The sequence below is a fragment of the Otolemur garnettii genome, unplaced genomic scaffold (genome assembly GCF_000181295.1).
Source record: "Otolemur garnettii isolate 467f Iridium unplaced genomic scaffold, OtoGar3 scaffold00163, whole genome shotgun sequence".
In the NCBI taxonomy this organism is placed as follows: Eukaryota; Metazoa; Chordata; class Mammalia; order Primates; family Galagidae; genus Otolemur; species Otolemur garnettii.
Window position 1 is genome coordinate 2,299,324 of NW_003852558.1, and position 13,921 is coordinate 2,313,244.

General features: G+C 42.0%; 1 protein-coding gene across 1 annotated transcript in view; it reads right to left on the reverse strand.

The window, feature by feature from the left end:
* The window catches only part of JPH1 (junctophilin 1), an 81,496-nt gene extending 71,670 nt beyond the window's left edge, over nucleotides 1-9,826 (reverse strand). The window contains exons 1-2 of the mRNA XM_003800044.2: nucleotides 9,380-9,826; nucleotides 3,510-4,269 (exon numbers count right to left, since the gene is read on the reverse strand). Of these exons, the coding sequence (XP_003800092.1) occupies nucleotides 3,510-4,269; nucleotides 9,380-9,758 (1,139 nt within the window). The 5' untranslated portion in view covers nucleotides 9,759-9,826. The remainder of the gene's footprint in view (nucleotides 1-3,509; nucleotides 4,270-9,379) is intronic.
* Nucleotides 9,827-13,921: the final 4,095 nt, after the last annotated feature.

Consider the following 13,921-nt stretch of genomic DNA (forward strand, 5'->3'; position numbering starts at 1 on the left):
TTTCAGCTGGTCTGGGCAGTGTTTGAACCCGCCAGCCTGGGTGTATGTGGCCGGAGCCCTACCCACTGAGCTATGGGCATTGCCTGGCCAGTAACTATTAACTGATCATCTTTTTTTGTTGATAGCAGCTGCTGCCAGAACTCTCAGTTTCTAGTGCTTACTCTGTTGTTACTGGACTGGGCCAGGAAGAGAACTGCTATATGTTCTCAAGTTGTCAATATTTAAATTTTTTTTTTTTGAGACAGAGTCCAGCTGTGTTGTCTAGGACTAGAGTACAGTGGTGTCATCATAGCTCATAGCAACCTCAAACTCCTGGGCTCAAGTGATCCTCCTGCCTCAACCTCCTGAGTAGCTGGGACCAGAGGTACATGCCAACCTGCTCAGGTAATAATACTTTTAAAAACGGTAGTAACAGCAACTGTAGGGGGGCCAGGAAGGACTGTGCAAATACTCTGGCATTGTAAAGAGCTACAGTTTATGACAATTAACGTACTTAGAAGTCCTTTTCCCAAGGGAGTAATCTCTAAAACCTTAAGAGAATCTGTCTACTTTTTGAAAAAGTTTTTTAAAGACTGAACTCTAAACTCAGAACTATTATTAGGAGAGTATCAGTCCTTCAGGTATTTTCTCCAAAAACAAGTTGCAAAGCTCTACATCTGAAGTATTCATTATATGTGTATCAAGGAATCTGGAAAAAGACTAAAACAGTGAAAGTACAGAGTGTCCATAAAGTTTGTGTACAATTTAAAATAGTAGTCTATTAAACTATTAATTAGTAATTGAACTATTTAATTAAAATATTAATTAAAATAGTTGTCTAAAACAGTTGACATTCTGTATTAAGATAATTGAATTTTTAAATTTTAATTTGCCTATTGTGAGAGCCAAACTATTTTTTTAATTAAAGAATATGTACCATAAGACTTAGGCTTTTTCTTTGAGATAGTATCTCAGTTTGTCACCATTGGTAGAGCGCCAGGGCATCACAGCTCATAGCAACCTCCAACTCTTGGGCTTAAGTGATTCTCTTTGCCTCAGCTTCCGAAGTAACTGGGACAATAGGTGCCCACTACAACGCCCAGCTATTTTTTGTTGTACTTGTTACTGTTGTTTAGCAGGCCCAGCTGGGTTTGAACCCACTGAGCCCTGGTGTAGATGGCTGGCACCCTAACCACTGAGCTGCAGGTGCCAAGCCTCTGAGACTTATTCTTAAGACATTTTTAAATGTACAACACAATATTGTTAACCACAGGCACAATGCTGTATGCAGATCTCTGTATGGTGGTTGCATAACTGAAACTTTATATCTGTTGAATAGTCAGATTTGTGCTCCCTCCAGTTCCTGGCAACCACCATTTTAGTCTCTAAGTTTGAGCACTTCAGATACCTCATCAAAGTGGGACCATGCAGTATTTGTTTTTCAGTGACTGGCTTATTTTACTTACTATAATGAATTTTTTTTTTCCCAAAATAGTTTAGGGCAGTGGTTCTCAACTTTCCTAATGCCATGGCCCTTCAATATAGTTCCTGTGGGTCGTAACCCATAGATTGAGAACCGCTGGCTTAGGGAAATCTTTCTGAAGTATTTAACTGGCTTAAAGTATAAGGTCTTAAGCTAACGATTTCTTGATTATAACTATATAATACAGTACTCTAAAGCCACATATTACCTTCAAAAGACTTTCAACAGGGAAAATGGTGGGTAACTTGGCTAAGTTTTATGACACTACACTAATCACAGACCACTGTTTGCATCACTTGTGCCTTTCTGTTATGTAGATTCCTCCAGTGTAAACTAATCATAAGAAGTCAATAATTAGAATAATCTGTTAATGTGTTCTACCCAGATATATCTCTCACCTGCCAAGACTGAACTGCCTCTGTTACTAAGAGGTGAAAAGAAAATGGAAGAATCCAAATGTGCATTTCAAACTAGTGACTAGGGCTTAACACAAGGTGTATCCCCAGCTCTAAAAGCCAGCCAGCAAGATTAGCTGTGCCAAGTACCCTGTCCACAAGCAAACTGAAAAGCAAAGTAGACCCAATACTTGGTGATCAGCAAAAATGACGACCTAAAATAAAAGATGCTTGGTAGGGAAGAGTGGGCAGACAGAGACTCTTCCATGAAAGTCTGTATTTATTAATAAATATTAACTTTAAAATAGAATTTGGGGTAAAGATGAAAACTTTCAGGACTTTTAATGTAATATATATCTAAAAACAATGCAAAAAAAGTGACCACTTTTATTTAGTAGCTCTAAATTTTAATACGAATATTTAAAGAAAGAACTTCAGAAGTCTGTATTAAATTGAACCATATGAAATCATTTTTTTCCCATTAAAAAGTTCAAATATCATACATTTCATATGGCTCAAAGTGGGCCTTATTGATTCGATACTAAGAAAACAGTCTGGAAACATATTAGTATTTTGTGGTTTCAAAAAGAGGTTCACTTCTCTGGGAGAGTATTACTGAAACAGGAACAGATTTTTAATATTCTATACTAAATTTATGCCTCAAGTCACAAAAAACTATGGCCAATCAGTACCCACTAAAGCCTAAAAATAAAATTTTCCATTTACAACCACCCCTTTTCCCTTTTTGTCTGATCTATAATGTTCACTCGCAATAGATTTCTCTATCCCTCTCACTGGATCCCTGAAACCAGCTATTTAATGGTAAAAGTTCCAGCACATAAGTCCTGTGTGCCCACATACCCCCCACTTGTCAATCTATTATCCAGCCGCTTTCTCCTCCTCATGCCAGCCCTTCTCTACTGCTCTTTCTTCCAACCTTGGCACATTGAGAGTCCCATCTGTCTACGTCAGGTTCCCTCCACCCCTTTCCTTTTAATATACCAGTGATCTAATCTCTCCTGCATAGAATGTGATGATTCTTGTGAGCCTTAGTTTACTTGCCCTCCCCACGTAGACAAGCTCTGTTGTTTCAAACAATGCATGCTAGATTGTCATGTTAACTTACCACACTGTCCATACCTACATCTTGGTGGCTAAAAACAAACTTTACCTGTGAGATTTCAATAAGCAGAATCTGCATTTTCTGAATTAGGATAATTTTATAGGGGATGATGTACACACCTCCAACTTAAACATCAGAATGAAGCTATACTTCATACTAGGAAGGTTTCCCCGTGGATTGATATTTTCTTTCTGGCTCTCTGGGGCAGCATTTCAGCGTCCTTTAAACATACAACTTTCTAGATTCAGGAAGATGTGCAGAGTCTGAGCACATTCCTTCAAGGTGCTTATTAGGAGAGTAATTTAGAACAGTTAGGGGATTTCACTGTGCTTTCAACATTTCTTTTTGAGAATAGCAGTTTCAGAACAGTACGGGTCCATTTCTACTCTCATTCTAGGGGACTTAATCTCACCTTTGATTTTTTGGCAGTTGTAGACCCCATTTGGTAATGTCACCAGCAGACTGACAGACCTAATTTTTGATATCACACTGTTCTGACCGACCCTGGCAACCCCCTACATGTACTTACCTTGAATTTGCTATCTCCACTTTGGTTCTCGCCATGGCCGCTGCCCTTTGCGCTCCTTCAATTGCTCTGTCCACCTTCTCCCTAGTTTTTGTATTTCTTATTGGTATAAGCTGCTTCCTTATTCCACGGACCAGAATATTATTTTTGTATTTTCCCTCTTCTTTGGAGCCGTCAGGAAACACGGTACAGCCATATCCATGCCTCTTGTTGTTTGCCCACTCGCCTTCGTACTTCATGCCGTTGGAGCGCTCGCTGACGCCAAACCCATTGCGCTTGTCGTTCTTCCACTCGCCCATGTAGGTTTCGGTGGTGGTGGCGTCCACGTGGTCTTCCACGGGGCAAAAATCACAATCTACGTCGCCAAAGCTTATCGTGGAGTTGGCATCGCTGGAACTAATTCTGCTCATGGCCGCGTCGCTGCGGACAGAGCTGCGCTTGCTGGAGATGGAAGACTTGGATTCCGACTTGCGGAGTTTCATGCTTCCAAGAAGGGAGCCCCTTCGGAAGAGGCCGCCCTTTTTCTTGCCCCCGAGCTCGATGTCAGTGTGGAAGTTGAGGACGAAGCCGCCTCGGGTGCCAGCCGGGCTGTCGGCGGCGGCCGCGGCATCATGGAGCACGCTGCCGTTGCTCTGCTCACTGCGCAGCGAGGCCAGCGAGGTGCGCAGGGGCGAGCGGATCACCGTGGCCATGCCATAGGGCACGCTCTGGCGCACACCATAGCCATGCCGCATGCCTCCGGCCCACTGGCCCTGGTAGGTACCTTTGAGAGACCACAAGAAAGCACAGTGTGAGTAAGGGTCAGAAGGGGGCGATAGATCACCTGCAGCCATCCGGTGCGCCCTGCATGGCCACAGAGCACAGGACAGGCAGGCCCAAAGTCAAATGCCCCACATTCCCAAGCCAACCCTAAGGGATGCTTGCTATTATCTGTGAATCCCTGCCCTGTAATTTGGAAGTCTATGATTTTAATGCAATTGTATAGAATCTTCCAATGGTCTGTGATAATTTTTGCTTTTCACTCAACGAATTTTCAGATGCAAACCACTACTTTCCTAATACAAAAGAGGGATCATTAGGAAATAATATTCCCCCTGACATTAACATATCAGAAAAAAAAAATCCCTCTTAGGAAGGCAGTACAACTGTAGAAGATGAAATGAATTCAATTTGTACATTTTGTTCTAATTTGACTAATTTCGCTAAAAAACTCTAAAAATGACTTTGAGGTCTATGTCAGTATAACATTCCAGCAGCCACAAAGACAAAATAATTATCATTGATCTTGGAACATGGGTCACACGGGTATCTTAAGTTTTCTGTGTTCATTTTATTTTTTTTTTTTAGAGTAGGGACAATTTTAAATATCCAGGGCTGAAATTTAGATTTGGGTAAACCTTTCTGAGCCAAATTTGACATGAAAAAAATATATATCCTAAATTGAGTGAACCATTAATGAAAAAAATGAGCAATCTGTTTAATAATTTTGTGCATATTACCTGTCACACGTCTACATTCTCTATGGATTTCCCAAGCCTCTGCCACTGCACTGCGAATCGCATTACAGACTAGAAGCGCCCGAGGACAGGAATTACTTCTTAAGAGAAGACAAAATTCCCGAATTCATGCTTTTTTTCCTCTTGAAATAGCTGAGACAAGTCCAGATGAAACCTTCCCCTCTTATCATTTTGGACTTCTCAGAACAAAGGTATCTTTGACAGTTTCCATTAACACTTTATGGGTATTGTTTCAAAAAATATGCCTTTTCAGGAACAGGATAATCTCTAACCTAAAGTATTTCTTCTCAATATGTTTTAAAATGTTTAAAAACATTTAAAAAAAATAACCTGATACATCATCTTAGGAGGAAATGAATGTTAAATTAGGGAATTCAGAAGTTTCTTTTCAAATCACAGGCATTTCCTTTCATTAAAGGCACATTTTAAATTATTGTATCCCTCAAAGAAAGCTATCTGGAAATTTTAAAATTTAATTACTTCTGTGTTATTCATAACAATTCATAATACCACAGAAAATACATCATTAGTCTGTCCTGACCTTTTGCCATTTCTGATTATGTAGATCTACCCTGCAGTCACTCTGCATTTTCTATTTCTATTTCCATGTATAAATTTCCAATGCATTTATTTTTAAAACATCGAGCAATATTAGTTATTTAGATTACTGTATTAACAAGGGCTGATTATCTGAAAAGTTAAAACCACAATGGCTCCCAAAAGTTTTGACCAACGTGAAAACGATCTTCTTATTCTGTTCATTTTGACATATCGTCCATGTGGTCATAGACAATAGCAGGACAACAGGGAAATATGAAGTGGGTCTGATACTATGAATGTTACGTTCTGGGTAGATGTGAAGTCTCAACTTGACATCTATGAACTTCTAAGGAGGTAAGTGAACCACTGCTTTCTCAAAAGGATTAGCCCAAGAGGGTAAGGTAGTCACATACAACATTTTAAGTTGAGAAGCTTCCTACTGAATTTAAGCCATCACCAAACAACACCACCTCAATAGAATTATAAAATTTCAACTTGACCTTTCCTTTATATATATTGCCTGTATATAAAATATAAATTCTTTAGTATAAAAGTTATACAGCCTGACTCACACATATTATAAAATAAACCACCTTATTTTTAATATTTCATTTGGTTCACAAATGCTATAACTATGTCCTTTTTCTTTATAAAAACAACTTAATTTTGCTAAAACTTGTAGACATGCTGTTTGATATTAATAAGTATTTGCACTTTTTAAACACAACCGTACTTTCTTGGTAAATTTTTAACACTAACGGGAAACTAACAGCTAGTTTCCTTAAACTGATATTTCCAAAAATAAGGCTTGGATTTAGAATTTCCAAAGAAATACTGTTTGAAAATCCAAGCTGTTTAAGGCAACAGCAATAATTAGAAAGTTTAAGTCTCTGTTGTCAAACAGGGAAGGGCAGGGACAACAGCATTGGCCACATTCCTCTCCCATTTTGCTAAATCACAGTATATTGAAAGCATTCCTCCGTGGAATTGCTAGAAACTAGTTTACACTCAAACTGTTAGTAGTTCATCTGAAATTTAAAATAGGTTTAGTTTAGTCAATGAGCCTAGGAGAAAAAGGGCTCATTTCCTTATTTGAGCAGCAGGGAGAAGTTGGAACCCACCTGCTTCATAAAGTTCTAATGAGTTTCTCGATTCCTAAAATATAGATGTGCATTTCACAAGCATAGAAATTATTATTATTATTTTTACCAGTTTTGAGTTGTATTAGTTTGGGAGCTAATTTTTTAGATCTAGTCATTTTATAACTACACAATCTTGCAGTAGTGGGCATCAGTTTTGGAATGATTTTCAAATTTGCACTGCACCATGCCAAACTTAAGTTCATATGTGACGGATGGGTGTACAGCTACTTAATAAAACATGCGTCTTCCCAGATTGTTTTGAATAGTTTTATGACAGGTTAAAAAGAAAAACAGTACAGCAAGTCAGCATTTGCGCAAAAAATTCTAGGTACCTAGCTCTGGATTTCCTGAGGAGGGTACTAACTTATTTGGAAGGTTTCTTTTTCAACCACACTTCACACACAAATCACTAATACATTAAGTGATACTTGTGTAGAATTACGGCTTCCTTCCTCCTCCACAAAATACATGGAATTAGATTTTCCTTGAATCTGATTGAGAGTGGAGACGAAAGAGCTATTTAGCGAAAATAAAGTAATATTCCTTTTGGCCAAAACTTTTGTATGAAATAAGTTATAGCAATACACGTGTACTTAGACTCCCCTATTATGATTAAGGGCTTTCTAATGAAATAAAGGAACATATGAGAGAAAGCAGAATATTTAGTAGCACAGTAGACTTTCAATAGTGATTTTTAAGAGGTTTCTTTTTTTCTTTCCTACTTGTAGTATTTTAGATTTTTTTTTTTTTGGTAGAAATAGAAAACCACAGTACTATGGCGATGCCAAATTTTAACTATTTTTAATTTTTAAAAGTTTGTTTTAAAACAGAAGGCAGATTATTCACAAAGTCATCCTGGATACTTAGTTGGGCTCTACAGCATGTACACAGACAGCCTTTACTGTGCTATATATATTTTGATTACTAGGTATAACGAATACTTTAAACCAAGAGTTTGTTTAATGAATAATAACTTTAAAAGATGACTATTTTTTGCCTTCCAAAACTGAAGTGAAAGGACTAGCCATGGACTTCTTAAATGGTTACAAAATAAAGCACATATTTAAAGAATAAATTTTGCATTCCACTTTTGAGCATGGAATTTAGTTATACAGTAGAGCTGGGGCCTCTAATAAAATCTGGTCACACACAAGCTAACATATTTATAGGGCTGTCAACCAAGGCACTTCATGCCCATTCAGAACGTTTAAGGGCTCTAATTAACCGCTGTGGAACTTGGGACTCACACAACCCAGAGAAAAGTATCAGAGAAAGTTTTTTTTCCCTTTCTTTTACTCCATGAGAACCCTATCTTTTATTTATACTGTAGGATGAAAAGCTGTCCATTTTAGCAAGTCCTACCATTCTGTCGTTTTGCATTTGAAACACAGCCGGAATGTTCTGAGTCAGTGAAGTGTACAAATTGTATAAGCTTTTATATAAGCAATGGCATAACTGAGGTTGCAGTGGGCTGGAGAAACTTTTAATTGGATCCCTTTAATAACCTCCAACTCTGAGCTGCTTAATTCCAAAAGGTGACATCGCCTCCTACAACCCTTTTCAATTAACTGTGATTATGTTTATTATCAGAAAACGTACTTTGCCCAAAGCATAAGCCATTCATCCCTCAACTTATACAAGGAAATTTCATGAGGTTTTGACACCTGTTTCGATGATATACACTTTTCCTAATTAAAAAAGAAACTTTCATCCTATTTATAATTCCTTTTGCAAATATTGTTAAATATTAAAATAAGGTGATTTTTGTTCACAGTCAGGCATAGTTAGGTCACACACCTTAATGCAAATCGGCGTTTCAGTACTGCTATTCTCAGTACAGTAGCTACTAACTTAGGTGGTACAGGAACATACCTTTTATTGTATTTGTAAAAATGTACCCTTTATTGACCATTTCTAAAATACTTCCCTAATAATTTGTCCAAAGGTCTCTCGGTCAACGAAGACTGCTGTTCTTTTGAATGAAAACCAATACTCTAAGGAACTCAAAGAAAACTAAGAACTTCACTCTCTGAACCCCACCTGCATCGGGCGGCCTCTATGTTTTCATTAATTATGACATTTCCAAATGTACCTCTCCCCTAAATGATAATTTAGGGGTACACTAATTCCCCAACATCCTAGTTATGGGGTTCTGGCTTCTATCTTTAGGCTACTAGAGGACCAGAAGCGAAATACGACTCCACGTGAAACCAATCCGGGGAGCGGTCAGCACCGACCGCCGGCCTCTCAAGCCCAGGGCGTTTGCTCTAACTCCTTGGGAGTGGCGATTTCAAACCCGGCCGGGAGAGGGAGGGATCAAGAACGTAATGTGACTGGCTCAAGTGACAGCGTCCTCTCCCCGGCCCAACCCTCCCGGGCGGCGCTCCCTCCTGGTGGCAGTGAAGCGCTGGCGCCGGCCAGGTATATTCACGCCTCGCTCCCCTGGGTGTGGACACACCGCCGGCTCCAAGAACCGGGTCAGCTCGAACTCTAGCGCTCCAGTCCGGTCCCAACGCACCCTCCTGGGAAGGCAGGGTGCGGGAGATGGGTGGGAGGCTGCCCCAGGTGTTTTGGCGCGTTTCCGGACACGTGCGCCTCGCGCCCTCCCCGCAGTCGGGGCAAAGCCCACCGCGCCAGCTCGCGGGGCAGCCTAGTCACATGCGACGCCGCTCACCTCCGTCCCCGTAGGTCTCCACGCCGTACCCGTCCTGCAGCCCGTTACTCCAGGTACCCTCGTAGCGAGCGGGGGTGCACAGGCTCTGCCGGACCCCGTAGCGCCCCTTGAAACCATGTGACCACTCCCCCCGGTACATCCACTTGCCCTTCGTCTCCACCCCCAGCCCGTGCCGCTTGCCCTGCGCCCAGTATCCCTGGTAGGTGTTGCCGCTGGGCCAGGTGTAGCCTCCGACCACCTCGAAGCCGTGCGACCAGGAGCCGGAGTACTCGCCCTGGCCCTTGGGCCCCGTGCAGATGCCATGCCCGTGCGCCTTGCCCTCCTCCCAGCCGCCGCAGTAGGTGCCGCCATCGTCGAAGTCGAACCTTCCGCCCGTCATTCGGGGGGCAGCCCCGGCGCGCTCCCCGCGGGGGCACGGACGCGGGCAGTGCTGGGCACGGCAGGGTGTAGCTCGGGGGTGGGGGCCCGGCGGGCGAGCTCACGACAGCGCCCCGGGCAGCTCGCGCCGCCGCTCGGCTCCAGTCCGACGCCGCCCCCGTCCTCCCTCCTCTTTTGCCGCCGCCACCGCTGCCTTCCTCCTCCTCCTCCTCCTCTTTCGCCGCCGCCGCCCCGGCCAGCGCCGCGCGCGAGAGGACAGCCCAGGCTCCTGAGCGAACCTTCAGCTGCTCCCGCCCGCCCACGTGAGCCGGGCACCGCCCCGCACCCGCCCCTCGTCCCCTCCCCGGGCTCCGAGGCCCGGCCCCGCGGCGCACCCGCCCCCTCGGGCCCTGCCCCCAGCCCCGGGAGCCGCCGCTTCCTCGGCGGGCGGGCGCAGGGACCGGTTGGCGCGCATGTGTTCGCGCAGTGGGATGCCAGTGGGAGGGCGAGCGTACCCTGGGCCGCGCGACAATCCCTGCCTGTAGATGAAGGCGCGGCCGCGTGTGTGGGGGCCGCTCGCGGGCGCCGGAGGCTCCAGTGTTTGTGTTTGGGGGTTTTCAAAGTGGTTAAGCTCCTGTAAGTGCGGCCACGTGTGCGTTGTGGGAAAACTCATTGTATACGCGTTTGTCTGCATGGGGTTTGTAGTTGCATTTTTTCCGGCATTCCAGTTTGTGTACTGTTGCATTTGTCGTGTTCAGCTGTCATCGTGAGTTAATATCCCCCAGATATATGTGTGCTGTAAATCTGCCGCAGCCTAGATGTAATTGTGCAGAATGTTCTTTTACACCTACCCATTTGGAAGCACATGTGTTTGCATTTATTTAATGAAGATACTGGGGAGGGGAGCAATGCAGTTTGAAAAAAAAGCCCAGAATAAATTGGTTAGTTTTTTATTTGTAATAATAAGGATGCTTTTAATTTGCTTTTGCAGGAGACTAGGATTTACTTTTACCTTGGAACCTGCTTGCCCCTGGTGCTTCATTTATTCTTCTTAACACCTTTAGAGACTCTTCAGCTTGGAGTTCTGTACTCAACAGGCAGATGGTTCAGTCTGTGTATGTTGTGTAAGTGTCTGGAATGTACACCTGATACCTCTCCACTGGTATCCACGGTTTAAGAAAGTAAATAGAAGTTTTCAAGGAGATACATGGTAAGTTAAACACTACTCTAAACTGGCAAAGAGGCTGTGACCTACAAAACCAGGGACAAGTGTCAGCTGATCTACTTTCCTGCTACAACTTTTTGGAATACATTTTAGAAGTTTCTTCTAAGCTTCTAAACTTTGATTGCATTATTTTCCAAATGGGAATAACAAGATTTGCTTTTCCCTTTCTATGCTCGATAATAACTGAGTATATTGTAGGTGCGCTGCTAAGCCAAACTTTAGGGATTTGGTAATAGGAAAGTTAAATCAGTATTACCTCCAGTGAGAGCAGGTATTAGTCTCAACCTCACCCTCAAAATAGCCATGGGAGATACTTCTTCCAAGTTAACCTGAGGTTAGCCTCGGAAGGAAACTGCTTTTCAGGATATTCCTGTTATTTCTTAGGCTGGGAGGCATTTGGATGACTGGGTGAGCATCAGAAACTTCCAGGGTTCTCTCACTAGGTATTTCATAATCAGACAAAAAAAACAAGGACAGGTGTCAGGAAAGCAGCAGAGGAAAGTAGACTAATCTGCACCAAAACGGAACTGGAATTGACCTTGATTGTCTCTTTCTCTGACTGGAGTTGGCCTTTCCTGCTTACCTGGCTGGAAGACTGAAAGAAAAAAAAATCTGAGTTTATGCAGAACCAAATCACCAAAGACAATTAGAAACCCTCATGCATGGCGCTGCCTGCGGAGTTGCCAGGAATAGTGCTTACCCTAGTGGCCTAAAATAATTATGCATCTCACACAGCATCTTGTCCTGGACTGGGGATTGATTTAGGCCGCTGGGAAATGAGGGCCCAGGGTTTTCAGGTTGAGTCATAATTCCATTTCTCTTATGGGATATGCCAGAATCAGGAGCTAGCATAGAGAGACGCATTCCCATCTTTTTTGAGGTTCTGTTGATACGAGAAACAGTACGGTTGCTCAAGCCAACGTTTTTTTTCCTTCCCCTTTTAAACTGGCTCACTTTACAGAGTAGCCTTTGTCCCTTTGCTTTTTTCTTTGTTTCTGGACCCACTTGTATGTGTAAGGACTAGGTAAGTTTTGGAAATGTTTATTTACTGCTCTTTCTAATTTTCATGCGAATGAGGAGGAATTGTGGTTTATGTGGCACAGAGCAAGTGTCTGGCTTCTGTGATGGAAAGATCTGGTTCATTTATGGTGGATAGACAAAGGATAGGATAAACACGCATTCAGGTAGAATATAGGAGATTTGGGGATGATAAAAAACATGACTGTTTATTTCCTAATCTTCTGGCTATCCGTCATAAAATCCTTCCTCGGAAGGAACCTTGATTAAGAGTTAGTATCCACTACCAGATATCTATTATACTATTCCATTTTAACTAATCTTAATCTGATTCTTGCCGTTGACTCTTTTCATGGGAGGAAAGTTGGTAATTTTTTTTGTAATTTAACAGTGTTTGGCAAAGTAACCATATTAGTGATGATTCCATTTACCTGCTGTCAACACAATGGAATGTTTCTGCAGTCACATAGATGCATTCATTAATCTAAGTGTTCAAGGTCAATGGCAATGGTTAGAGAAGACTGGGAAGAAGAACGAGAAAGAGATGCTGAGAGTGATGGCATAGCAGATAGCAGGCATTGGAATAGTGTTTCAGTTTAATAGTCAGGGTTAGCAATGTCCTTATTTTCCCTCTTACTCTGAACCTTTGCCCTGGATAAGGGGGAGTTGAATTTAGCTTTAAGAAGGGATTAGTAAGAAGAGAATGTGAATGTTGGTTTGACAGGTGGGATGGGGGAGGTTATTAAAACCCAGGGGCCAACAACCACTGTAGCAGTTTGTTTTCCTCCATGTATATTTCCATTCTGAAAAAAATGATAACACATTATAAGCCATTTTGAGTGTGTATATGACCAGTTTACACCATATTGGTCAGGATATTTTGCTAAGAATTTCATGGTGTTTCTTAAGAAATGAAGGTGCATTGAAAAACTTACTGGTGACTTCATATTATTTACATATTAGAAAATTTTTAATTAAAAAAACTTACAAATGACAAAAAGCTAACCTGTCAGTGTTCATTGTCTAAAGGACACGATTCAAAGTGTGTAAAAAAAGGGATACCTACAATTAAAATTACTTGTAAGTTGAAATGAATATTATTAGCTTGATTCATAAAATCAAATAATCAAAATCATTTGAATATTTTTAATAAAGCATTTATAACAATTTAAGAAATTTGTCCATGATAAATAAAAAAAAATTGGGAAATATGTTCACAAACTTTGCAGGCAGGCAGCATGAAATCAGAAAGAGGAATTCCAGAATTAATCATCTTCAGGTCTTTTTTTGGTTTGTTTTTGAGACAGGGCCTCAGGCTGTCACCTTCGGTAGAGTGCTGTGGTGTCACAGCTCACAGCAACCTCAAATTCTTGGGCTTAAGTGATTCTCTTGCCTCAGCCTCCCAAGCAGGTGGGACTTACAGGTGCCCACCACAACAGCCGGCTATTTTTTTGTTGCAGTTGTCAGTGTTGTGTTAGTTGGCCCAGGCTGGGTTATAACCCGCCAGCCTCAGTGTATGCGGCTGGCACCCTACCCACTGAGCTATAGGCGCCACCCATCTTCAGATCTTTTGAGGTAACTTGTGTAGCAAATACCATGCTTTTTAACGTGTATTACTTCCCTTACACTTCATAATAACCCCATGTAATTAGTACTAGTAATACAACCATTTTACAGAAGGAGAAAATAAGGTGTAGGGCATTTATGTGCCCTGGGTTATTCAAGGAAGAAATGATCAAGGTGGGATTCAAACTCAGGTCTCTCTAGAGCAGCCGTTCTCAACCTGTGAGTTGCGACCCACAGGAACTGTATTAAAGGGTTGCGGCATTAGGAAGGTTGAGAACCACTGCTCTAGAGGTTCTTCAGCCTTATCCGTAATTGCAGGGAGGATCAGAGCATATTGGGAGCTTTCATATTTAGGGAGGAAGCAATTTTGGTAGAGG